Source organism: Hirundo rustica, chromosome 24 (genome assembly GCF_015227805.2).
Source record: "Hirundo rustica isolate bHirRus1 chromosome 24, bHirRus1.pri.v3, whole genome shotgun sequence".
Taxonomy (NCBI): domain Eukaryota; kingdom Metazoa; phylum Chordata; class Aves; order Passeriformes; family Hirundinidae; genus Hirundo; species Hirundo rustica.
This window is the reverse complement of record NC_053473.1, coordinates 1,045,326-1,070,520: the sequence shown is the minus strand read 5'-3', so window position 1 is coordinate 1,070,520 and position 25,195 is coordinate 1,045,326. Positions and strand designations below refer to the sequence as shown.

At 61.2% G+C, this 25,195-nt stretch overlaps 1 protein-coding gene across 2 annotated transcripts; it reads left to right on the top strand.

Moving 5' to 3' along the window:
- Positions 1 to 1,241: 1,241 nt before the first annotated feature.
- SYT2 (synaptotagmin 2) lies at positions 1,242 to 24,615 on the top strand. 2 transcript variants are annotated; one of them, XM_040085707.2, is made up of 9 exons: positions 1,242 to 1,338; positions 15,075 to 15,257; positions 15,383 to 15,552; positions 16,835 to 16,951; positions 17,169 to 17,336; positions 18,150 to 18,317; positions 18,725 to 18,842; positions 20,033 to 20,166; positions 20,794 to 24,615. In XM_040085707.2, the coding sequence occupies exons 2-9, from the start codon at positions 15,092 to 15,094 to the stop codon at positions 20,998 to 21,000; spliced, it is 1,248 nt and encodes a 415-aa protein (XP_039941641.1). In that variant the 5' UTR covers positions 1,242 to 1,338; positions 15,075 to 15,091; the 3' UTR covers positions 21,001 to 24,615. The 2 variants fall into 2 exon arrangements, with proteins under 2 accessions (XP_039941641.1, XP_039941642.1); XM_040085708.2 differs by lacking the exon at positions 1,242 to 1,338 and adding an exon at positions 10,335 to 10,363.
- The last annotated feature ends 580 nt before the right edge of the window (positions 24,616 to 25,195 follow it).

The following is a 25,195-nucleotide window of genomic DNA, read 5'->3' as shown; positions in this document are numbered from 1 at the left end:
TTCAATTCCAGACGGACTCCTGCGTTTGGGAACACTCAGCCGCCCTTTTCGAAGGTGATGAGCAGGGGAGGGTCCCTGGTGCTGGTTCGGGCCACGAGCACCCCTAGGTGCTGTAGTGAGGACATGGCCACCATGCAGGAGCCTTCCCCTGCCCGCGGTATCCGATGGGAGCTCGTGCCTGTCTCCGTGATGTGTATCGGGGGCTGGTGCAAGGCTGGGAGGGGGGTTTGCTGCAGCAAAATTGGGGTGTGCAGAGGTTTGGGGTGATGCAGCTCCCAGCTGGGCTGGGACCTCGGGACCCCCTCCCCCCTCTAGGCACCACCTCTCCAGAGTGTCCCTGGCTGGAGCGGCTGGAGTGACGCTGGGACCAGGGGCTGCTGGAATGGAGGTCGCGGACCCTCAGCTATGGTGGTTTGGGGTGAACCCACAGGGTCCCTGTCCCTGGCTCATGTATGGGGAGTAAGGGGTGTCCAAGGGCTCCCTTTCCCACTGGAGACTCCGTTTATGGGAAGGGGATCCCACAGCAGGGGCAAAACTGTCCCCCCACTGCCCTCTGCTCCCCACCCGGGCTCCTCACTTGAATGCCATCAGCTTTTTCCTGACGTTTTGGCTCTAAAACCAAAGCTGGGTCCCCAGGAGCCCTCTGGATCCGGGGGGGGGGGGCACGGTGGAGGTGCCACCACCACAGCTGCGCCCAGCGCCTCTCTCCCGTGGCCGCAGCAGGTTCTGGTTGGGATGGCAGGTCCCTGTGGCGGTGGTGGCGGCACTGCTGGGTGACCCGCGGGTCGCGATCCGGGCAAGGTCACTGGCGAGAAGGGACCAGGGAGCGTGACCAGCGCCAGGCGACTGATGTGTTTGGTGTCGGTGCCCAGTATTAGTGCCTGGCATGAGGCGCCCGACGGCAGTCCGTGGTGCCAGTGCTGTGTGTGAGGCGACCCCGCTGCGGGCTGCCTGTGCCCGGTGCCTGTGCCTGGCGCTGATGTGAAGCGCCCGGTGTGAGGTGACCCCGACGGGGGTTTCCCGGTGCCCGCTGTGAGGTGACCCCACGGTGCGACGCCCGGACGCCCGCGGGCGGTGCCGCTCCCGCACGATCCCCGGTGCTCGGGCCCGGGGGGGGGGCCGGGCGGGCCGAGGTGCGCGGGCGGGGCCGCGGGCGGAGCCTCCCGGTGCGGGCGGAGCCTCGCGGAGCCGCCGCACGCGAGCCCGGAGGGGCCGGGGCTGCCGCAGCGCCGCGCAGGTCCCGCCGCCCGCCCCGCACCGACCGCACCGACCGCTCCCCTCCCCGCCCGCTCGGACCGCACGGCACCGCTCCGCTCCGCTCCGCACGGCTCCCGGCCGGTAAGTGCCCGCCCGCACTCCCGCCGAAGTTTCCCCCGGTGCCGCAGCGGCTCGGGCTCTGCGGGACGGGGCCACCGGAGCTCTCGCCGAGCCCGTCCCGGCGCCGCCGCCCGAGGTGCGATCGTCGCGGGCACCGGGTAGTGCTCCTCGCCGTATCCCGGTGCTGGGAGAGGGGCAGAGAGCTGCGTTTTTCCCGGGAACCTATCCCGGGACACGGGTCCCAGAGCTGCCCAACGCCCGGAGGCTGCTCCTGGGGGCTGCGCCCAGAAGGTGGCTGGGGATCGAGCCTGGAGGGATTGAGAGGGGGGCGGCCAGCGGCGCAGGAGGCTGCGGAACTGGCGGGGAGCATCCAGGGGCGTGGGGACCCTCCCGAAGGCGCAAGGTCCCCCGGGAATGCGGGGCCACCCCGGGGATGCCGCGCGGTGCCGCCGGGTCAAAGGTGCCCTCTGAGCTCCAGCTCCTCATCCCTGCGGATGCCCGGCCACGGGTGCCCTTGGGGTGCTGGCCCCGGGGGTGCCGGGGGCGCGGGGCTGTTCCCGCAGCACTGCGGGGAACCCACCCTGGTGCTGGGAGCCCAGGGAGCGGCGTGGCCCCAGCGTGGGCAGCTACAAGCCCCGCTGCACTGACGGCTGCTCCGTAGCGGCCTGGCCAGGAGCCAGCTCCAGACAGACCTTTCCTCTGGATTCCCCCGCCGTGGCTGCACCATCTCCGGGATCCTCCGGCACTCCCTAGGCTGGCTGGGTGCCGTCAGGGTGCAGCCGTGCCGAGGGGCTCAGTCCAGCGCCGGGGATGTCGCTCTGGGGTGCCGCAGCCCTTGCTGTGCCCAGCACATCGCTGCTCCCCTCAGCCTAGTTTTTAAAGAGCGATCCCAAAGGAGCTCTGCAAATTGCGCAGGGGACAGGCAGCGTTGCAAGGTGACAGTGGCGTGGAGGGGGGGGATCCAAGTCTGTGTCACCCATTGCTTCCTGGTCTCCGACTGTATCGGTGCCTGTGTTTCTCTGCACGGGCGCTCCTTGGCGCAGCGCTCTTGGGTCCTCCGAGTGAGAGTGGCCGGGGTGCCGCGGGGTGTCACCCACTGCAGAGTGTCCGACAGCACAGCCTCCTGCGCTGTGGAGCTGCAGGGCGCTGCTGGACTCCCCGCCTGCTCCTCTGCTGCAGCAAAACTTCAGTCCTGAGCGCAGGCTGGCTGGAACGCGAGGTGCTGCTGCAGCGGTATTACTCCTGCACGCACCGAGCGGCAGCGCAGCCACCGGCAGGAGTCTCCAGCCTGCTGCATTATTCCTCGCTAGCACAGAGCCTGGGCCGCACGCTGCCGAGGGCTGCCGGAGCGCCGGGGCATCCCTGGGGTATCCCCGGGGCTCTGCGCCCTTGCTGCGCAGGGGTGTTTTCGGCCGCAGGGTTTGGGTGGTAGGAAGCACGGCTTGCGGTGGTCTGTGTGCAGAGGGAGCGAGGGATCAAGGGGGAGGTGATGCACCCAAGGTCATCGAGGCCAGCGGTGGCAGTGGGGTTCACCTGTGCTGCTCGAGAACAGCGCAGCCCAGCAAAGCACCCCAGTGCCCCCAACCCAGGCACCTCTCAGAGTGATGCCGTCTCCTCCTTGCTTATGGGTGTAAGTGCGGGAACGGGTCTGACCTTGCCCGATCCCCTGGCACCTTGCCTGGCCTCCCGTGGTGAGCACCGCTGCCCCGCCTGCTGGGAGCCAGCCTGAAGCCCCGGTGCCCCCGATTCTGCAGGGCGAGGACGCGTCCCTCGCTGCCTGTGAGCCCGGTGATGGCAGCGGCGCTGAGCAGCACCGGCTGCGCTGCATTGCTGCCGGCTGCCCTGGCTCTGCACCCTGCGGCCCACAGCAGCCGCGGTCCCAGAGAAGGGAGGACACACAGATACAGCCATACAGACCCTCATACACGTCCATGGATATTTATTATAAATATGATTGGGGAGGGGTTTCCAAACACAGCCACTGTGGCATTTGCTGCTGACTGCTCCCGTGGGAGCTGCCTCCTGCTCCATGAGCCCCAGGATGGTCACTGGGCTAGAGCTAGAGGCCACTGAAGTGAGCTGGGGCTCCCACTCCCCCGCAGGTCCTTCCTCCAGTTCACCACGGTTTTGGCAAAGTCCCAGCTCTGGGAGCCGGATGACTGCGGCTCCTCATTATGACTGGAGTTTCTCCTTCCCCGGGCTGCGCAGAGAGCTGCGGGCTGGCAGCCCTGATGTCCTCCAGCAGGATCAATGCCCAGTGTACAGATGGGACCCAGTGTCCGCTGGTTTAAAATCCTGGGTTTTAATTCCCGACTCCCGGCAGTGCAGCTCGGCACTGTGCCCGGCCGTGCTCCTCCTCAGCCTGGTGGCCACCAGCCCCTTCCTTGTGCCAGTTGTCTGGAGCTGCTGCTAAGTGCAATCGGCAAAATGCTTTTGCCCTTGGCTGCAGTCGGCCTTTCCCTCGTGGATGAACACCCGGCTCGTGCCCTCAGCTCATGAGCCTGCGCTCCCCAAAGCGCTCTTTGATTATTAGCCCTAATAATTGTGTTATCGCATTGACTGAGCTGTTTCAGATGCCAAAGCTAATTTTGCTCTTCATGCCTTCCTTCATCAGTAATGGGATTTTGATAACATCACGCATCCAAAAGTATTGGATAAACTTGGCATAATTCCCCATTTATTAATTAAACCGTAAATTAGGCAGCGTGCGTCTGGAATCTGAATGCCCCAACCTGGTGTGATCCTGCAGCTGGGGATGGTGCTGGCCCATTCCTGTCAGCCCTGGGGTGTGGGATCCCGCTGTCTTCTGCTGAGTTTGGGGGCTGCCACATCCCGGTGGGCCCACCTGCTCCATTGCTTCCTGCATGGGAGTTGTGATGCTTCCTGGGAGTTGTGATGTTTCATCGGCTCTGGTGTTTGGAGTCCTGTCCCTGAATTTAGCTGCTGGTCAGCAGAGTCTGGCAGGGCTCCCCATCCCCCCAGGGGGGCTCTGCGGGTGCTGATGCTTTGGAAGGGGTGACTGCAGCCAGCTCTGTCAGTACATGTGGCAGTGCTGGGCCGTGCCAAATTCCTGCTGTCTGGAGCCACATCCCACTCTCCCACACAGGCACTTGTCCGACTGTTGCACCAAACCCATCCCCACTGGCTGGCTGTGGCCCTTCTGGCCTGGAGGCACCCTGGCACTGACAGGGTGTCCTTCCCCTTGTGCATCTTAAGGAAAGCTGGTGTGTTTTAATTTATCCGAGGTGCTTCATGCTCCCCAGCTTTTCCCAGCCCTGCAGGGTGCAGCAGATGTGGACTCTGAGCTTGTGCATTCCTGGGGATATGGAGAAACTGGGAGTACAGTGGGTGCTCGTGGCATGAGGTGCAGGTGGGTGCTGTGGGATGTGATGGGGTAGTCCAAGCCCTGAGCCTGTGCTGAGCTGGAGCTGGCCTGGGGGACTGGACCTGGGCAGCTGCTCTGGGACCAGGCTGAGGCCATGGGGATTGGGGGTGTCTGTGAGCAGCAGGATGTCCTGTGTGCCAGGCTGGTTTGGGACCAGCAGAGCTGATCTGGCAGCTGACATTCTGGCAGTGCTGGCACGGGATGAGGCATCCCTGACTCCTGTGAGATTCATGGGGTGCCTCACACCACAGCAATTCCACCAAAACACCATGGAGGTGGGATCAGGCTCCAAACTGCTCAGCATTGTCCCAGGGAGAAACCTCCTACCTTCTCCTGCAGGACACTGGGTGTCCCTGGGGACATGCTGGCACTGAGGGCTGCTGGTTCTGGGGAACCCCAAGTGGCACCACAGCTCCCACCGGCCCCGAGCATAGGATTCAAGGAAGAAAACAACCCCAAATTTCAGAGCCATGCATGGATTTACAAGCACATGGAGTCCCCGTGGGCTCTGTTGCTCTGTTCCCAGGGGAGTCCCAGGTTTTCTCCTGTAGCTGAGGCCTGGCAGAGCTGGGTTGGTGCCTGAGATGAAGGTGCTGGCTGGTGCCCACCCTGCCCGTGCAGCACTGTGACAGCACTGCCAGCAGCCTGGCACAGCCACTGCTGGTGCTGCAGTGAGCTGTGTGTGGCTGTGCCAGCTCAGCCAAGGCTCTGTGCCACAGGAGAGCCCAGCAGAGGCCTCCTGGTGGAGTGGTGTGGGCCTGGCCATGGGGGTGGCCAGGTTGGTGTAGCCTGGCCAGGTGGTTGGCATGATGGTGTAGCATAACTGCAAGGGGAGCAGTTCAGGAACCAGGTGCTTTGCATCTGGGCTCTTCAGGTTTTTCCAGGGGAGGGACAACCTTCTCCAGGATGCACCGGTGGAGCAGCTCCTCTGTGCAGCCCTGAACGTGCGTGCTGTCGTGCTTGTGCCGACAAAACACTTGGAGCCACACAGGGATGTGGTTCACAGGGGCTGGGCAGGGACAGAGGACCCCCCCTGTGTCGTTCAGGGGCTGTGCTCGTCACCCCAGCTGCGCTCCCAGCTCTCCCAGAGACATTTCTCCATCTGCAAAGGTTTATTCATGGAAGTTAGTCCTGTGTCCTGGCCTTGGTGGGGCTTTGTGCCACAGCAAAATCCCCATGGCTGCTGTGATGCTGTGTCCTTGCTGATCCCATCACTGTGCTTCCTCCATTCCCTCTGCCACCCCAAACGCCACAAGGCCGGATGGCCCTGGGGACACAGAGCTCGATTCTGCCTCTGGGCTCTCCGTGCCTTGGAGCTGGGCAAGCAGCACCAGCATTGCTCCCACAGGCATCCAGTCCTGGGGGACTGAGCCCAGGCACGCAGGGAGGAGGGGGATGAATATTGCTGGGAGCTCCCCAGGGCTGGGAAATGGTTTCCTGGATTCTAACACCAGCCCATCAAGACCTCGTGCTTGGCTGGGAGCTGTGGAGCCCTCCCTGGAGCCTCCCCCTGGAAATGGCCCCTCATGGCTCGTGTCTGCTTGTTTGGCCCGTCGGCTGAGCACAGGGCGTGCGCTCCCCGCTCCCGTCTGCCATCGATCGCCGCGTCTCGGCTCGCTCCTGGAGCCACTTCTGGCTCTTCCCCAGGAGCTGACCTGGCTCATTCTCCCTCCTCCCATGCCGATCCGGAGCCATCAGTGTGGCACAGGGCCAGAACCGGGAGTTGCCAGTGTGTGGCCATGGTGCTGGCAGTGTGATGCCCGCCCAGGAGGGCAGAACTTGGAACTTTTGGCTGTGTGGTGGATGCGAAGTGCCAGGGCAGCACAGCCCATCACCATCTGGTGCCCTATTTAGCTGCTCTCGTGTTGCCTTCGGAGCAAGACACTGCTGCAGCGGCATCACAGTGCCAGGGAGCGGGCTGGGCTCTGGCAGCACCTGGAACCTTTGTTTTGGGAGGCTTCTTTGGCCATTCGTGGCTCTGTGTGCCAAGGGTGGACTGCCTGTGCTGCCTGGGGTTGGGCTGAGCCTGGTGGTTTGCTGTGGCAGTGGTCAGTGCCATGTGGGATGTTCCATATGCTCTGCTGGCCTTGGCAACAGCTGTGTCCCCAGAGCTCAGGAGAATTTGGTCTCCAGCATCCCCAGCTGCCTTTTCTACCTGTGCCATGGTGGCACAGGGCATGAGTCGAAACCCTCTGGATGAAGTGCTGATGGTGAGTGGTGCCTGCAGCCCCCGCAGCATTCCTGCAGGATGAAGGAGCAGTGCAGCAGTGATGGGAGACAGTGGAGAGCCACTGTGGCAGAGAGCCACAGTGGAGAGGGGGACGAGGTGCTCACGAGTCTTTTTGCTGTTGGCACCCAAATTTCAGGTGGCAGTGGCTGTGACAGTGCCTGCCCATCTCCTGCAAGAGCCCTGGCACCAGCCCCAGCTCAGCCCCCTCCTGCCCTTCCTTCCTGGGGCAGCTGCAAACCAGAGCCAGGGCCTGATCCCTCTAGAAGAAGTGGGCTTTGGGGGTTCAGCACCTCTGGGTGCCAGGCAGGGCTCTGGGTGCCCAGCACTGGGTCCTTCTCTCCTCTGATGTGGGCATTGGCGTCATGGGCTGTCACTGCCCTCGTCCCCCACTTCACCTCAGTGCTGTTCTGATTTTAGAGGCAAAGGCACAGAAGATCCCTGAGTGCCTCACTGGGCACCCTGGGATGCCAGCAGTGGTCCCCATGCAGGGAGGTGTCCCTGGGTAGGGACAAACCTGCCACCTCCCGAGTCACAATGCTCTGGGGGGCCCTGCCATTGCTGAGAAGCTCTCCAGTGCCTGGTGGGTGCTGGCTGGGGTGATGCTTTGCAGGAGGAGACGCACAGGAGTGAGCAGGGCAAGGTGGGATCATCCCTTCCCCACATTGACCTTTAGGTGTCCATCCAGTGGGAGACTTCTGGCAGCAGGAGCCGATGGTTTGGCTTGGGAACACCAATCTGGGACTCAAATGATGGCCGAAGCCGCCTTAAAGCTGCATTTACTGCTAGACCTTACTTGGGTCTGCTGTGAGCAATGGAGATCCTCTCTCACAGGCAAGCACTGGCTGTGAAACCACTATCAGTTCGTAGTTGTTTTTTTTTTAAATTTTACAAGCTCTCCCTCGCGAGCCGGGGGCTGAGTCTCCTTTCTTGAAGGCAGGGGCTCCGTGCTGAGGAGCCCGGACTCTGGCGGTGGGGCAGCGAGGCAGGAGCTCATCCCGAGCTGCGCGGCGTGGTGCCCTCCTCGAATTACGCATCCCTAGGGAGGAGCCTGTGGCCGGGGCTGCTGAACCCCAGCAAGTCATTATTGTTAATTAGCTGAGCCGGGGGCTGGTGGGTGATGAGGCCATGAGTGGAGCACGCCGTGGTGGGGAGGAGGGTGCTGGCCAGCTCTGGTCTCATCCAGAGATGCTGCTGGAGCCTGCAGGATGAGGAGCAGTGCTGGGGGTCCCGGTGAGATCTGCTGCTGTCACTGGCCCACTCAGAGCTGGGGGAATGCTGAGCTTCAGCCCTGCTCAGGGATTGCCTTTCTCAGGGCGCTGCTTCCCGTGCGGTTCCTCAGTTTCCCTTGGAGGGTGGGGATGTCTGGGCAGCAGCACCTGCTCACACATGGGTTTGGGGACAGGAAAAAGTGTCCCTGTGAGCAGTTCAGGTCCTGTGATGCCACCTGCTACCGGAGTATCCTCACCCCATCACACCCCTCAGCTGCAGGAATACCTTCCCCTGAAAAGTGTGGAGCTGGGGGAGCAGAGACTCCCCGTGCCCTCAGCACAGTGGATCAGGGTGGGAGTGTGGGGGGATCCCGGGGGCTGCTCCACCCTCCTGGGCACTGAGGGTCTGATGTGGCATCGCTGGTGCAGCTGCTGTTTGTGCTGGGGCTGGGGAAGGGAAACGGGGATGACATTCCAGGGTTTGCTGGGCTGCTGTAGAATCCCTTTGCACCAGGGGCCTGCAGCATCTCCGCCCCCAACACCCCCTCCCCTCCCCTCCCTCCGCCCTGATCCTTTGGGCTGGCACCTTCACACATCCCTTGCCAGTAATTCTCTGTTAATTAAATGACCATTAGAAGCCAAGTCAGGTTTTTGCCTTAATTAGTCTCCTGTCTCACTGCTGTGAGCTGAAACTCTGGCCTGGCACGTTTCCCTTCGTGTCCCACTCTGGACCGAGGGCAGCGCTGGGGAGGCAGGACGGCTGTGGATGGGATGGAGCAGAGGGATGCCCAGGCACCGTGCCAGAGATGGGATCTCCTCCTCCAGCTCTTGTGCTCCTGACCCCAAAGGCAAAACACCTGCTGGCATCAAAATCCAGATGGGGCACTGCCAAATACCTCAGCTGTGCTCTGGAGTCTCTGCTTGCCCCGGGCTGCGCTGCAGGGTTGTTTGGGCTCTGTCGTGCCCAGGCTCCCCGCTGGCGTTGCGGTGGGAGAGGTCTCGCCTTGAAACTGGCTCAGGATTTTCACTCGCGGTCATCCAAGCCCAAGCCCTGGCACACGGCAGCGCAGTTTTGGGGTCAGCTCCTCGTTCGTGGAGGTCTGGGGGGGTTCCCCAGCTTTGTCCCAGCAGGACAGCTCAGACCTGGCTTTGCCATCCCATGAAGGAGCAATAACTCAGCACTCCGAGCCCACGGTGGTGGCCGCCCTTCATTAGCTAACGAGCCTCCCCCAGACCGGGCTCTCCCTGGGACACTTCATCCCTCCGGGCTGGGGGGGCCGGGGTTGGGACCCCCACACCCACCTGCCCACACCCAGCCCATGCTGCTGCTAATTGCTGCCTCAGCCTCATTAATCTTCATTTGTTGCTGTTTCTGCTCTCCATCATGCCGTGGCCTTCACCTTCCTGGAGGGGGGAGGTTCCTGCTGCCCCGGCAGAGGAGCAGCTGGATTCCCCAAAAGCCCCTGACCTCCCTGGGTGTTTCCTGTCCAGGGAAATCCCGGTCCTTCTGTGCATCCCCAGATTCTCACTCTGGCTCTGGTCCTTTGCAGAACACCCTGGCGGATGAGAGAGACTTCCCATTGATTTCCTGCTCCTCCCTACATGGTTCTCAAAGCCCCCCAACCAGTGAATCCCCCCCTCCATCCTTCCCCATCCCACCCGACAGGGAGCTACTGCCAGGGCAGCGGTTACCCGTGATGGGACCAGCTCTGGAGAAACCCCAAATGCCCTTTTTTTGTGCTGCAGCAGCATAAGGAGGTGTCTCTGGGATGGAGTCGTTGATGGAGGAGGAGGAGGAGGGACGAAGGTCTCAGGAAGAGGATTTTTCAGTGCCTTAACTGCTTTTCTGTGTACAGGGAATGCCCTGGGGGTGGATGGGGATGGGATCGCTAGTTCCAGTCTGGGATTTACATCCCGCCAGAGCTTGGGGTGCTGCTGACAAACAGAATGCAGCGAATGGAGTATGTGAAAGGGAGGGGGACCCCCACCTGTCTGTTCCCTAAGATCAGCGATGGAGCCAGGGAGCTTTACCCCAGGAAGAGCTGGTTCGGAGCTCAGTGCAGTTTCTCAGGGTTCGGTATCAGCTTTAACGGGGTTTGGAGGGGGTGGAGCTGGGACGAATTTGGGGGCTGAGCCTGGAGGGAGTTTGCTGGATACAGCCCCTAGGGGCTCCTCCTAGGCCAGATGGTTGCAGCTGGGGGACACTGCCTGAGGGGATGCAGGGTAACTCTGTGGGGTGCTGAAGGGTTTTAGCGGCTCTGAGGCGGTGCAGCCGGCAGGTGCATGCATGAAGTGGGGCTGGGGTGATGTGTTGGGGCTCTGGGAAGCTGCTGCAGGCACAGGATACGGGATGTCCTCTGGGATGTGGGGGTGCTGCACTGAGGGGTGCAGCATGAGGCATTGGGGGCTGCAGGGGGATGCATTAGGGGAGAAATGCACTGTGAGGGTGGTGGGTTTGGTGGGGTTCAGGGTGCAGGAGCAAGAGGGAGCAGGATGAAGCCCTGGGGGGGGCAGAGGTGGCAGCTGGGGGGCTGTGGGGACCCCACACCGCGGGGGCAGTGTAATGGAGGTGCATGGCTGATGTGCCACCCTCCCCACCCTCTGCCCCGCGGGTCTCTGCAGCAGCTGCCAGGCTGAAGCCCACCCTGTCCTGCCCCATGGGGAGCTCCTGGTGGGGATTTTCTGGGCAGGGAGGGGTGCAGAGGGTCCTACCATTCCCATCATTCTCTCCTGATGGGTGCTGCACCCCAGGGAGGGGCTGGGGGATCCCCAGGGACCAGCAAGGCAGCAAGGGCCCCCTTCCTAGGCAGAATTTATTTATGATGCCTTAACCCACGCGTGTTCTTCAGTCACAGCCTGGCAGAAATGGTAAACTGTAGCCTTCATATTTTCTTTATGTCCCTAACCTGCGATCTTGGCGGGGGGTGACAGGGAGCAGTGGGGGGTGGCGGGGAACAACTCCAAACCAGGCAGGAATAAAGAGGAAACTGGAAGAACCTCAGCGAGTCCTCGGCAGGGACAGCCCAGCGGGGTTTGGGGGTGTGGTGGGGATTTCGGGGGGCCGAGCTTCTTCCTTCCCACCGCACCGCCTGCCGCTCGGCCCCTCGCCAGCGGCTGCCGCAACTTGCAGAGGGGAGGGGAAAAAAAAATGCAAAAGGAATGTGGGAAAAAAAAAAAAAAAAAGGCAGCGGAGCCGGAGCAAGACTGCAATGCAGTGCCGCAGCCGAGCCCGCACGGCCCCCGCCCGCTGCCGGGGAAAGGAAGGGGCTGCGACGGACCCCCAGCCGCTGAGGAGCTGCAGCTCTGCCCCCAGAGCTGAGCGGCTGCGCTGCCCCGCTTGTGCCGGGTGCGGACACGGGACGTGCCCGAGGACACCCAGTGAGGGGTGGCACCGTGGCACCGGGAGGTGAGGGGACATCCCCAAGATGACAGCGCCCCGGTGCCTGCCCTGCCAGCCTCCCGTCGCTCTCCGGCTGTCCCCGGGCTGCCCGGGCTGCCCCACCCGCCGCGTCCATGCAGGGGGGGATCAAAGCTGGGTCCCCCCGCCCCCACGGCGGGGCTGCGGCCCCCAGGTGCTGTAAGGTGCTAAGCTGGAGGGGGAGCAGCAACAGGCTCTCCATCGGTTGACTCCCCGCAGGCGCCACCCGAGCCTCAGTTTCCCCCGAGCCTCGGCTCTTGCCAGTGCTCCCGGCGAGCACCACAAGGGAGCAATTAGTGATGCTAATTAGGTTGCCCGGTTCAAAAGCGACCCCTGCAGCGAGGCCTGATGCTGCCTGCAGCCCCCCAGCCCCGGGCAGCGCCGCAAAGGCCCCAGAGCAGCAGTGGCCAAGTGTCTGTGCTGCATCTGTGCCCCCAGAGCCGCGCACGGCGCGCAGCTCCCGGGGCTCGCACGCACGCCCGCTGGCACTCAGAGGGGTGTGAGTGTGTGTGTGTGTGTGTGTGTGCAAGGCCTTGCACAGCCTGCGGGCAGTGCCACGCACGGGTGAGGACACGCACAGCCACGGGCGGGTGCCGCACGGGCACTGCCCGAGAGCACGGGTGACACAGCCCTGGGCAGGTGTGCACGGGCATTCACACACAGCCCCGGGCACACACGGGCCGTGCACGGGCATTCACACACAGCCCCGGGCACACACGGGCTGTGCACGGGCATTCACACACAGCCCGGGGCAGGTGTGCACGGGCATTCACACACAGCCCCGGGCACACACGGGCTGTGCACGGGCATTCACACACAGCCCGGGGCAGGTGTGCACGGGCATTCACACACAGCCCCGGGGCAGGTGTGCACGGGCATTCACACACAGCCCCGGGCACACACGGGCCGTGCACGGGCATTCACACACAGCCCCGGGCACACACGGGCTGTGCACGGGCATTCACACACAGCCCGGGGCAGGTGTGCACGGGCATTCACACACAGCCCCGGGCACACACGGGCCGTGCACGGGCATTCACACACACACGCCGTGCACGAACATTTACATACCCTGTGCACGTTTACGCACACACACATGCCCGTTCATACCCTGTGCACACGCCTTGCACAAGCGTTCACACATTTGCACGTCCCATGCACACGCGCTTGCACAAGTGCACGGACAAGCTTGCGCCTCCGTTTCCACGCCGTGCTCATGCACTGGCCCTTGCACACTGATGCCCACCCCTGCGTGCCCACGGGTGCACACACACCCCTGCCCGTGCACACCGTGGGCTGCAGAGCGTGCCCGGCTCTCCCACTCCCGGGGCGGTGGCTCCGTGCCGCAGGAGCAGCATCGCCACCGTGGCAGCGGGGCTCGCTGTCCCCGGGCAGCGCCGGGCTGAGCACCCAAGGACCGGCACACCAAGGAGAGGCGGCTCGTCCGGGTACTGCCCAGCTTGTGTGACGGGGCTGGGCGCAGAGCACTGCCCCGGGGGGTGCTGTGGTGGAGCGAAACCCTGGGCGTCCCCACCTCCTGGTCCCTGGGGAGCTCGCAGGGTGTCAGTGGCCGGGACCCCAGAGCCTGTGTGGGTGCAGGGCAGAGCCAGGAGCCCCGCCCCAGACCAAGGGGGCAGGATCCAGCACTCGGATGTTACTCCCAGCAGCTTTTGGTTTCCAAATCCTGGCTCTCCTCCCACCCACCCTGGTGCATGTGGGTAGTGATGGGGACAAACCCCAGACACAGATCCGGGTCTCCTCAGCTGCTGGTAGCTTTGGGAAACCTTCGAGGCTCTCAAGATCAAATAACCCACAGCTGAGTAGGGGTTAAATGCAGCAGCTCCTGGTTCATCCCAAGAAGGACGTGGAGGTTGTGGGGGACCTCCAGCATCCTGCTCCAGCCTCCCAGTGCCAGGTTTCAGGGCTGGGTGATGCTGGTGCTGCTGTTGGTGGCTGTGGCCAAGCCATTGCGTGGCAAAGCTGCAGCCTTGCAGCAGGGACCTTGTCTGGCTGGAGTCAATAATCACCTCATTTTGTGTGAAGGACTGCCTCTGCCTCGTGGGGGGCCCCCCAGACCCCCACACCACATTCCCCTGGGAGCAGTGGTGCAGGAGGAAGGTGTCCAGGTGTGGAGCCACACTCTGGGTAATTCAGTGCTTGATTCACCTGCGGGGTGGCCACAGACACACAGCAGTGTCACTTCGGGACAGCAACACCCCCAGGTCTCTCTGGCTGGCTTTGTTGAGGTGAGCACTCCTTTCTGAGTTCTGCAGGAAGGGCAGAGCAGCACCTGGCCACGGTGGATGGTGCTCTGGCCAAGAGGCTGCTTGAGGGTGAGGAGGAAAGAAGAGATACAAGGAAGGGGGTGCATCAAGCCACAGCTCACCTGGCCCTAGAAACTCCTTCCTGGGTTATCTGTGATCCTGCTGCCTCTTTGCTTCCCCTGCTGGAGAGCCTGGTGCCCTCCTTAACCCCCCTGGAACAATGCATTCCCTGGCATTCTTCCCTGCTCCGCTCTTCTCTTGCAAGCTGCTTTCTGTTGGGGTTGTAGAGGCACTTTGGGACTGGAGCTGGGGTTGTGGAGGTCATGGAGACCCTTAGGGGCTGGAGCTGGGTTGTGGGGGTGCTTTGTTCCAGGTTTGCCCGCAGGAGTCAAAGCCACGTTTGCACGTCGATGGCTGTCCCCATGCTTGGCTGGTGCTCAGCTGGGCTGAGGAGGGGACTCTGAGCATGCCAGGCTGTGCTGCAGCTCTGGTTGTGACCTGGACACCTGCCCTGGCTCCATGGAGGAGCAGAGCTGGCCAGGGGAGCCCTGTGGGGGTGGGAGGGGTGGCACCACAGACATGGTACCTGTGATGTGTGAGTTGACCCACTGACCTGCACACTGAACCCGCCACTGCTGTGTAGAGCCAGCTATTCCCTGCTTCCATCCGTCCTCAGAATGTGCCCTGCCAAATCTCCCTGCGGGCTGGAAGAAGAGCAGCGTGTTGCTGCTCTCCTGTTCCCGGACTTGGAAGCTCACCTGGGGCTGGGAGCAAGTCCTGAGGGCGCCACACCAATGCTGGACCCCTGTGGGTGCCCCATGCTTGGGGTCCTTGCCTGAGAAAAGGAGGAGATGGGAGAGCTGGATTTGTCCAAAGTGACTTCATTCCTTTCTCCTGGGGATGCAAACCGCCTCCTGTCATCCCAAGTGGCCTTGCCAGGTGAATGTCCTCACAGGAGTGTCCCCATTGTCCCTGGGAGGCTCGGAGCTGGCGCTGTCCTTGATGCAAGGCTGGGTGATGCTCCCAGTGGATTTGGAGATGTCGAGGGCCAGGAAAACCCGGGGCCAGCTGAGCTTCCCATGGCTTGTGAGGGATTCAGGTGGCCTCTCGCAGACACTGGGTCTGTGCCCCTCTAGCAGAAGATGAGGTGCCCTGGTGCAGCCCTGCTGCCCCCGCAGGCGCTGTCCTGGGGGCACTGGGGAGGAGTGGGGGCAGCAGGGCCCTGTGTCACCAGCGGGGTGTTGTGTTTCAGGGAGCCCCTGACCCACCATGACGTTCAAGCAAGCGTCCATGATGGCCCCGGAGGCCACGGCCAGCACACTGCCCATGAGCACGATGGAGAACTCCACCGAGGCTGCAGGGCCGGGCGAGAGCAAGGAGGACATGTTCACCAAGCTGAGGGACAAGTTCATGAATGAGCTCAACAAGATCCCCTGTGAGTAGCTCCTTTCACACGTTACCCCTGCACCTCACTGGTCCCAGTACAACTCGTGGAACGAGGTTTTTGGGTGGCTGGGAGGGAAGTGCAGGGCTGATCCTGGCACTGCCTTTTGCCCACAGTGCCACCCTGGGCCCTCATCGCCATTGCGGTCGTGGCTGGGCTCCTCATCCTCACCTGTTGCTTCTGCATCTGCAAGAAGTGCTGCTGCAAGAAGAAGAAGAACAAGAAGGAGAAGGGCAAAGGCATGAAGAACGCCATGAACATGAAGGACATGAAGTCAGGCAACCAGGTGATGTCGTCCTGGGCTGCTGGGCCAACAGCCCCTCTGGCTGAGTTCTGGACTGTGCCAGGGCACTCATAGATCCGGCAGCAGGTTGGGATGGAGCCGCCAGGACCTGAGACAGCAGCACTTCCCCTCCCCAGATGGGCCAGGCTCAAGCTGGCCTGGACCTGCCAATGCTTCACCTGAGCCAGGAATTGTTGATTTAATCCCTTGTGTCTCCTGCCTCTCTCTGGGTCAGACTCATTTCTCTGAGCCTTTAGCTGAGAAGTGAGGGCCACCAGGCCAAAACACCTGCCAGTCTGGGATCCCCAAAATGGCTGTGCTGACGTCCAGGTGCTGGTACCTCATCCTGGTGGCCAGCCCAAGGCAGGCTTTAGTACCCACCAGGCTTGGGGCCACCCCAGCCATTTCAATGGGCCTGACCCATGGCCATTTGGAGGGGGTGGGAGAATTTGGGTATCTGTTCCTGCTCTTCAGAGCCATGTGGGCACCACGGGCATGCAGACAGGGCTGGAGCAGGACAGGGGGGAGGTGTGGGGTGGGGTTCCCCAGTGGAGAGCTAGGGCTGCATCCCCTGGGGCTCCACAGGTGGCACCAGCCCTGATCCCCACCCTGCCATGGCTCCCTCGGTGTCTGTGTAACGTGTCTCTCTTTGCCCACGGTGCCCTCGCTGTCCTGCCCTGCTGCCCCGGCTGCCTCTGCTCTGGGACATCCTCCACGTAAGTGTCACCATGAGCCTCCTTCTCCATTGTCTGCTTCCAGGGTGGGATGGGGGTCCCAGGACACATCAGAGAAGGGGTAAGGAGCTGGGACTCCCACCCCGTGGACTGTTCTTGGAGAGGCAGGAAGAGGGGTGGATTTCCTGGGGACAATCTGAGCCTACAAAGCTGGGAAATGGCCCTGACAAGCCCTCAGCTCTGGCTGTAGTGCTCCTCCAAGCACGGGCTGGGGGCACGGGATCCACCACCTGCAAGCACCAAACCTCTCATCGCTGGAGCCAATCCCTTGCCAATCCTGGCACCCCTGGCAGCGCCCCTGTCTGGGGGATTTTGGCTGGATCAGCACCGGGGGCTCCCTGGGAGCTGCGTGGCTGTGGCACAGGGCAGTGCCACCCCCAGCCTGCACTGTCAGAGCTTCACGTCCCCAGCACAGGGCTCTCCTTTCCTCTGCTGGGGAGAACCTGGCTGTGGAGCTGCCAGGAGGGTTGGGGTGCTGAGGTCCCCAGTGCTGTGGGGCTGTGACCGTCCTGCTGAGCTGGACACCTCGGCTGCCATTCCAGGACCAACAGGACGACGATGATGCAGAGACAGGCCTGACAGAGGGGGAAGGTGAGGAAGAGGAGAAGGAGCCAGAGAACCTGGGCAAGCTGCAGTTCTCACTGGACTACGATTTCCAGGCAAACCAGGTGATGGAGGGGCTGGGGCTCAGCTGAGGAGTGGGGTTTGCCCGGGGGGGAGTTGAGATCAGGGCAGGTCTCTGTGCTGGACCTGGGAAGCAGAGGGAAGGAGGAGCCAGCTGCTGTGTCACAGGAAGCCCTGCCCCACGTTGGACTGGAAATGAGCCCTTGGCAGCTGCAGTGCGTGGCTGGGCTTGTCTCACTGAGGACTCCTCTGCCCTCCCAGCTCACAGTGGGGATCCTCCAAGCTGCCGAACTGCCAGCTTTGGACATGGGTGGCACCTCAGACCCCTATGTCAAGGTGTTCCTGCTCCCTGACAAGAAGAAAAAGTACGAGACCAAAGTGCAGAAGAAGACCCTCAACCCTGCCTTCAATGAGACCTTCACCTTCAAGGTAAGTGTCTCGGTTTGAAAAGACAGGTGTTTGCTAAGGAGAGGCAGGGCCTCTCTAGGAATGAGGAATTCAAATCCTTCCCTCCGTGTTACTACACTTCGGAAGATTTAGAAAAACTTTTCAGTCAGAGCTATGGGGAAAGGAATAACAGTCCTTTACTAGTAAATATAACAGGACAGACAAACAACAACAGCAATTATAATAATAGTAAAACAGAACCAAGAACCCCGAGGGCAAACGGTGGAAACTCCGGCGCTGATGGCTGGAAGCGGTGGATTGTCCCAGCAGGCAGGGGGGTGTCCTGGCAGGCAAAGTGAGCAGTGCTGGAGAACCCGCATCAGCTGGACCCGGGCTGACCCAAAATCCAGCAGGGCAGTGAAGAAACTCCGAATTCCTGGGTGCTCCAGCAGATGATAGAATTCCCAGGACCAGACTCCTCCGTTAGCTGTGGACTCCAGGCAGCTACCAGTCGCCCGACTGTCCTCCCTGGCAAACTGAGAGCAGTGAGCCCACCACCCTCTGCTCCCGGGAGCTTTTTCCCTCCCCCAAAACTAAGTGATCAACTTCCTTTGTCCGGGTTGAGCACCCTGAAACTATCAGTATTTTGTCTCCTAGCAACTTAGTTGGGGGGGGGAAAATTCTACAGGAAACTTAACCCTCAACAGTAAGCCACAACACAGGGCCTTGTCTCCCACTCCAATCCTTCCCCCAGGCTGTAGCAGTCCCTTGTGCTACTTTCCCTTCCAGGAGCGGGAGGTCCTGGCTGGGGATGCTCTGAGCCCCTTGCAGCCCAGGTGTTGTTCCTTTGTGCAGGTGCCCTACCAGGAGCTGGGTGGGAAGACGCTGGTGATGGCCATCTACGACTTCGATCGCTTCTCCAAGCACGACATCATCGGCGAGGTGAAGGTGCCCATGAACACCGTGGACCTGGGCCAGCCCATCGAGGAGTGGCGGGACCTGCAGAGCGGCGAGAAGGAGGAGGTGAGGACCAGCCTGCAGGCAGCTGAGCCCTGCCCGGGGGCTGAGATGGGGGCTGGCCATGGGTGAGCTCTGCTTTCAGCGCCGTGCCACAGCGCTCGGGGTCACGATCACTGCGGGGTCCCACCAGGGTACCCTGAATATCCTGGCACTCGTTGCTGGGCAGGAGCTGACCTGTTGTTCCTCTGTGCAAAAATGTTTCTATAACAAAAAGACCATCAAACATCTGGAGTGCCGTGCTGGGCCTGGCTTCTGCTGGGCCCGGTGATCAAACCCTTGTGTGCACAGGGTGCCAGCTTGTGCCTGGACTGAGCAGGGTCTGGGGGGACCTGCAGGTGTGATTGTGTCCAAACACCGGAGTCCCAGGCACTGGCAAGGATTTGATCTCCCCTCCTTGCTCTGCTTGGCAGCCAGAGAAGCTGGGAGATATCTGCATCTCCCTCCGGTACGTGCCCACGGCCGGGAAGCTCACTGTCTGCATCCTGGAAGCCAAGAACCTGAAGAAGATGGATGTTGGGGGCCTCTCAGGTGGGTGTTGCTCTGAGGCTGCCTCCCCCTGCCCTGCTGGGGGCTCTCAGCATCCTCTGTGGGGAAGGACTCTGGGCCACCTGTCTGGGAGATCTTGGAAAAACCCTTCAGTGCCTCCTCATGCCTTGGAGGCAGCCCAGGGTCTGGCTGGGGTTGAGGGGGGACAGGCACAGGATACATCCCTGACTTTTGAGAAGGCTGCTTCAAACTTGGTCCCCCTGGTTCAAGCAGGATGAGGTTGTTACAGGACCTGGGTGGTGAAAGTGCTCTTCTGCCATTTGCTCCTGGTCCTGCTCCTCCTTGACCTGGGGGCCAGGGACCTCGGTCAACAGCATGTTTTATGTTTAAAAAGTCTTCCCAGCCCCATCCTGGGGCTCAGCTCTGTGCCCAGGGGTCCTCAGCTCTCTGCAGACATGCTTCAACCATGACAAGAGCAGTACCTGCATGGCTGGAGGGTTTCAGCTTTATTGTGTCCTGCTTCAGAAACGGGGGACAGGCCAGAACCCACCCACTGTCCCTCACCCCACAGGCCAGCTGTCACTCCACTGTCCCCTGCCTTCCTATAAGGGGGTCCACAGCATAGAATCCCAGAAGCATGACTGTGGGAAGAGACCTGCAGGGTCATCAAGTTCAACCTGTGCCTGATCCTCACCTTGTCACCCAGACCACAGCACTGAGTGCCATGTCCAGGCGTTGCTTGGACACCTCCACCACCTCCCTGGGCAGTTCCAATGCCTGACCATCCCTTCAATAAACAAATTCTTCCTGATGTCCAACCTGAACCTGCCCTGTCTCACCTTGAGGCCGTTCCCTCTCCTCCTGTTCCTGTTCCCTGGAAGCAGAGCCTGACCCCCCCTGGCTGCCTCCTCCTGTCAGGGAGTTGTGGAGAAAGGTCTCCCCTGAGCCTCCTTTTCTCCAGGCTGAGCTCCCCAGGTCCCTCAGCCTCTCCTCAGGTCTGACTCTCCAGACCCTTCCCCACTTCTGAATGCAGAAGAGCTCCATCCCTTGCCCAGTTGCTCCCACAAATCTCCAGCCCAACCATTTTGTCTTTGGCATCCATCCACAAACCTCAGGCCACCTTTACTCAGGGCAGTCTCTCCCTCACCTGGGTTGAGATGTCTCCTGGGACCAAGGCCAATGGTGTCCCCAGGGCACCTTAGCCCTGGCTAATGCCCCATCCTGACCCCCAGATCCCTATGTGAAGATCCACCTGCTGCAGAATGGCAAGAGGTTGAAGAAGAAGAAGACCACAGTCAAGAAGAAGACCCTGAACCCCTACTTCAATGAGTCCTTCAGCTTTGAGATCCCCTTTGAGCAGATACAGGTTTGTCTGATGACTTCCCTGGGATGGAAGATGTCCTAAAGCTGCCTGAGCCCTTGTCCCAACCCTCCCAGCAGCCTGAACCGCTCCTGCTGAGCTCCTGGTCTGGTCACCCAGGAGATTCTTCCAGTCCCATATGGGGCCTGGGCTGATGCTGAGGGCAGGTGGTGTGGGGGCAGAGGCTGGGCAGTGCCCATGGGAGATGAACCCCGACCCAGATCACAGATGAAATAGGGTTTTCCTCTGCTCCTGATCCTACAGTGCTCACCCTAAGCAGAACAGGGTGGTCCTGGAGATATTTTGGACTCTTGGCCACTGCCTTCTGCCCCTCCATGTCCTGTGCAAGTCCCTGCTCGTGCCCCTTGTCCCTGCCCAGTAGCCACAGCTTTTGCCCAGCCCCACACCACACCTTGGGGACCTTTTTCAGGTGAATCAGCTCACGATGAGCTGGGACTCCACTGGGCTCTGCACTCCTTGGAGAAGGACACGAAGGAAGCGGGGAGGGGGCCCTACACCAAAATGGACCACAGTGGGGCTCATCCCTGAGCAATCCCTGGGGCACCCTGGGGCTATGGAGCTGTCACGGCCGCTGCAACTTTCCACCCCTCTAAAAAACGTTTCCTCCTTTAGAAAGTGCAAGTGGTCATCACGGTGCTGGACTACGACAAGCTGGGGAAGAACGAAGCCATCGGCAAGATCTTCACAGGCTTGAACTCCACGGGCACGGAGCTGCGGCACTGGTCCGACATGCTGGCCAACCCCCGGCGGCCCATTGCCCAGTGGCACTCGCTGAAGCCAGAGGAAGAAGTAGATGCAGCTCTCGGGAAGAACAAATAGGCAGCTCCGCCGGCTGGAGCGGCACTGCGGACAGTTGACCCAGAGCTACTGATACCTCAGTTCTGCAACCTTCCGTTTGGTTTTTTGTTCTGTTTTAAGCTGAGATGCCCTTTGATGCCTCTGGAACGGTCTCCAGGCAGTCCCAATAGCTTTCAGGGGAAGAGGTTAAAGACATGGATGGTTCTTTTTGTTCTTCAGCATCGCTCCCTTCTGCTGCATGTCCCATTGCCTCTGCTCGCCGTCCCTCCCCAGTGCAAAGCCACCGGCACACCTGGGACCTTCCCCAGCAGCTGTGTCACCAGCCTGCAGCACTGCTGCCGCCATCCTGCCCCTGGGATCATGTGGGGAGCTGTGGAACGCTGGTGATACTGGAGCCTGATGGTGTGAGATGACCAGACCCACTGTGCTTGGTTGGGGCACGACCAGCAGTGAGACAGAAGAATAGTGCAGAAGATCCTCTGAAGAGACCCAGGTGCCTCCCCCTGGCCCTCCCCAAGGAAGGCTGAGAGCCCCTGGCCAGCTCCAGGTTTGGGTTCTCTGAGAAGAGGCTTGCTGGGGCTGTGGATCCTGCTGTGGTGGTGGGGTGCCGAGCCCTCAGTGTTGCAGCAGAGCTGTGGAGGCCAGTCTGGGAACAGGGAGCCTCAGGAGAGCTGCTCCAAGGAGACACAGGGTGAAATGTGGATGCATCGGCAGCACTGTGTGGATCACCACCACCACCAGCACCACCACCACTGCTTTGTCCCCAGAGGAGCAGCGCTGCGTGATTTGCATCTGTGTCTCACCATGCTTGGTGAATCCCATAGATCAAAATGCTTCCACAAGGCAGGTTTACAATGAGAGGTCTCCAGATGTGAGTGGGGCAGACCCCAGAGCTGCACCAGGTGTCACCCCAGAGCCCGTCCATCGCACGTCCCAGGGCTCAGCCCCTCTGTGGGCACCCCAGCCTCAGGGCAGCCGGGGGGGGCCATGGGGAGCTCCAGCCCCACCACCTGCTGCGGGTGGGGATGGCAAGAGCAAGCCCTCGGCCAACAAGGGCCCAAAGCCCCCGACCCCCATGAGCTGCTACTCCCCACCAGGCTGTTGAACCCAGCCCATCCTGCTCCCCTCAGGGTATAAACCGTATCCATGACCCTGACAGTGGCTAAGAGCTTCTCTGGGCTACTTCTCCCACAGGTCCCAGAAAAGCCCCCGGGCCAGAAAGCCAACACAGTTCTCTGCAGCTGGGAGAGGGTCCAGCAGCCCTGGCTGGTTCGGTCCAGTCTGTACTGGAGCACTGATGTTAGCTGCTGTCCCTGTCCCAGCTCCACAGCAGCCTCACGCTCTGATCCCTTTGGCTTCCCTGGACTCTGTGCTGGGGGTTCTGGGGATTCCAGCACCGCAGCAGTCAAGGGCTGAGCCCCAGGGATGTGCTGGCACTGGGGACGCTGCTCTGGGGGTTCAACACCTGGACTGGGACCGTGGTGCAGGGTGTCTCAGGTGCAGGGACAAAGTGCCAAAACTGAGCTCATCCCAGTGCTGTCGGATGCTTTGGCAGCTCTGACTTCCCAAAGGGCATCCTGACCCTCTCTGGAGGTGGGGAGATGATGGGAAACTTGGTGGAGAGTCACCGGGTTTGAAACTTGGCTCGGCGGGTTCACATGGACATGGGGACCAGCCCCTGTCCCTGGAGGGTTGTGCAGCTCTGGGACAGGTCCCCAGGGCAGGACATCTCCATCTGTGGGAGGTTTGGGGCTCAGATGGCCAAGCTGCAGTGTGGGAAGGGGATGTTGGACAGGGACCTCTAATGACCACCTCCACCACCACTGCAGCTGCACTAAGCCCATGCCCTGGTGAAAGTGGTACTGGGGCCATGCTGGGTCTGCAGGGGTCATCCAGCCAGTGATCTCTCAGGGCCATTTCCAGCTTTAATTAGTCCCTTTTCCTAATGAATGTGTCAGTGTCAATGGATGGGGTCCTGCCCTGCCCCTGTAGCCAAAGGGAGAAGTCTTGGGATGCTTTTAATAATGGGGAGCTGGAGAGAGACCAATGCCCTATGTTCGGGAGCACCGGTAGGACTCAGTCTCATTTTGGGGTCCATCCAGGCACCGGGGGGGAGGGGGGGGAGGCATCTGCCTTACATGGAATGGGTTAAAAGAGGAGGAATTAGAAAAAGCACCGAAATCCTACTGTTTGCAGCCATCGAGTGTGCATGGCCCCACAGCCTTCCCAGGGAAGCAGGTGGAGGTGTGCACACCTGCACACCTGCACACCTGCACATCTGCACACACCCCCACCGTGCGCTCCCCTCCGCCCCACCCCCCTGCCCCCAGACCCGCCGCATCGGCCGGGGTCTCGCCAGCAGTGGAGATCCCACCTGGCTGCTTTCCATTCAGACTCTTTAAGCCTTGGGCGAGGGGGAAGACTGTGACTTTAATACATGATTTTATTTATTTATTTATTTTGTTTTAATAAGAAAGGGAAAACCAACCAACATACTGAAGCCATCTGCGCTGCCTCTGACCCCCCCCCCCCCCCCCCCCCCCTTAGCCGTGTGTAGGTAAATTATATGGAGACATAGCTGTATATACCACGAGCAGTGCATGTGATGCAGCCACGTAGCAGTAGCAGCATGGCCCCAGCCCGGCGGCGCTGCCACCGCCCCGGCACTGCCGTCCCCATCTCCGCCCTCCTTGCCAAGGAGCACGCGGCGACTTCCAAAACTCATCGCTCGAGAGCTCTCCACCACCCTGATTTTTTCCCCCTCCAAATAAAACGAAGATCCCCAGTTAAATCCTATAAAAGAAGAAAATAATGCCAAGAAGCAAAGCATGCCAAGCCCGGCCCGCCGGCGGAGGGTGAGCTGTCACCGACGCAGCCGTGGCGTCCATGTGTGTCGTGTTCCTGTGTCTTGTCGCGTTTGTCCCATGGCCGGGTAGCAGCAACATCGTGGCTTCGGTGTCCTGTGTCGCGTTGGAGCATTTCACCGTCAGAGCAACTTTAGAAGCCATATTAGAGCACGGTGCAGCGGGACCCCACGGGGACAGACCCGCGGTAGCCGTGACCCCTTTCCCCGTGTGTCCCGGTTTCGTGGGGCTCAGGCTGCCCGGAGCCGCAGCGGCCACCGCCTCGGTGGCCTTGGCTGCTGCTGTCAGGGGACGGGACAACGCTGGGCACGGATGTCGGGGTCGACCTGCCGGTGGTGAAAAGGCTTTTTTGGAGCACTTTGGGTTATTTCTGCCATGTCCAGTCGGTGGTTTCTGTTTTGGGGACCAGAGCTGGCGCTTCCCTCTCCTGGCGGCACCGCGGAGCAAACCCAGCTGTGCCAAGGAGATGCTCCCGGGCTTAAAAAGGAAATGAATCCACGAGTCCCGGCAACAGGCTCCGGTTCCTTTCCCTTTTTTTCTCCCGATCTGGGAAGGAGGATCCAGCTCCTTTGCGAGTGGCAGGCTCGGCCTTTCCTGGACCCGCAGTGCCGGCCCCGCTCTGCCCCATCCCGGCCCCGCAGCGCTCGGCTCCGGCGGAAGCTGCTTTTAATGCCCCTTCCCCTCGTGTGGACTCTGTCCTTCCGTCTCTGATCGTTTGATGGTTATTTTGTAATGATTTCCGTCTCCTTATTAAAGAAACGAGCTGAAAGGAGCTGGTTCCCTTCTGGTCTCGAGGCTGGGGCTGACGGGCATCCGCAGTGAGGGGCAGGGCCCAGGGCAGTGAGCCCAGGGATGACAGAGGGATGGAGGTGTGGGTGGAACCTCACAAGGGCCCAGGTCCCCCGAAACACGTAATCATGAAATCATTTAAATGGGAAATGCCCTCTGAGATCATGGAGTTGAGCCATTACCCCAGCACTGCCATGTTCACCACCGAGCCTTGTCCCAGGTGTCACATTCACGCACCATTTGAACGCTTCCACGGATGGCAACTTCACTGCCCTGGGCAGCTGTGCCACGGCCTGACCACCCCTTCAGGGAAGGACTTTTCCCCAGTCTCTAACCTGAACCTCCTCTGGCCCAGCTTGATGCCATTCCCTCTCCTCCAGTCCCTGTTCCCTGGCAGCAGAACCCGACACCCCCGACTGTCCCCTCCTGTCAGGGAGTTCTGCAGAGCCAGAAGATCCCCCCTGAGCCTCCTGTTCTCCAGGCTGAACCCCCTCACCTCCCTCTGATTTCTGCTCTGGGCAGCCTTTAACCCCAGATGAGCAAGGCTGGACCAGACATGGGGC

What these genes read in the sequence shown, in the direction of transcription:
- SYT2 (XM_040085707.2), top strand. Translation starts at nt 15,092, where the DNA reads ATGACGTTCAAGCAAGCGTCCATGATGGCCCCGGAGGCCACGGCCAGC. An exon ending in AGAGCGGCGAGAAGGAGGAG is followed by an intron (nt 18,318 to 18,724) that starts GTGAGGACCAGC and finishes TCTGCTTGGCAG; the next exon opens with CCAGAGAAGCTGGGAGATAT. An exon ending in GGATGTTGGGGGCCTCTCAG is followed by an intron (nt 18,843 to 20,032) that starts GTGGGTGTTGCT and finishes CCTGACCCCCAG; the next exon opens with ATCCCTATGTGAAGATCCAC.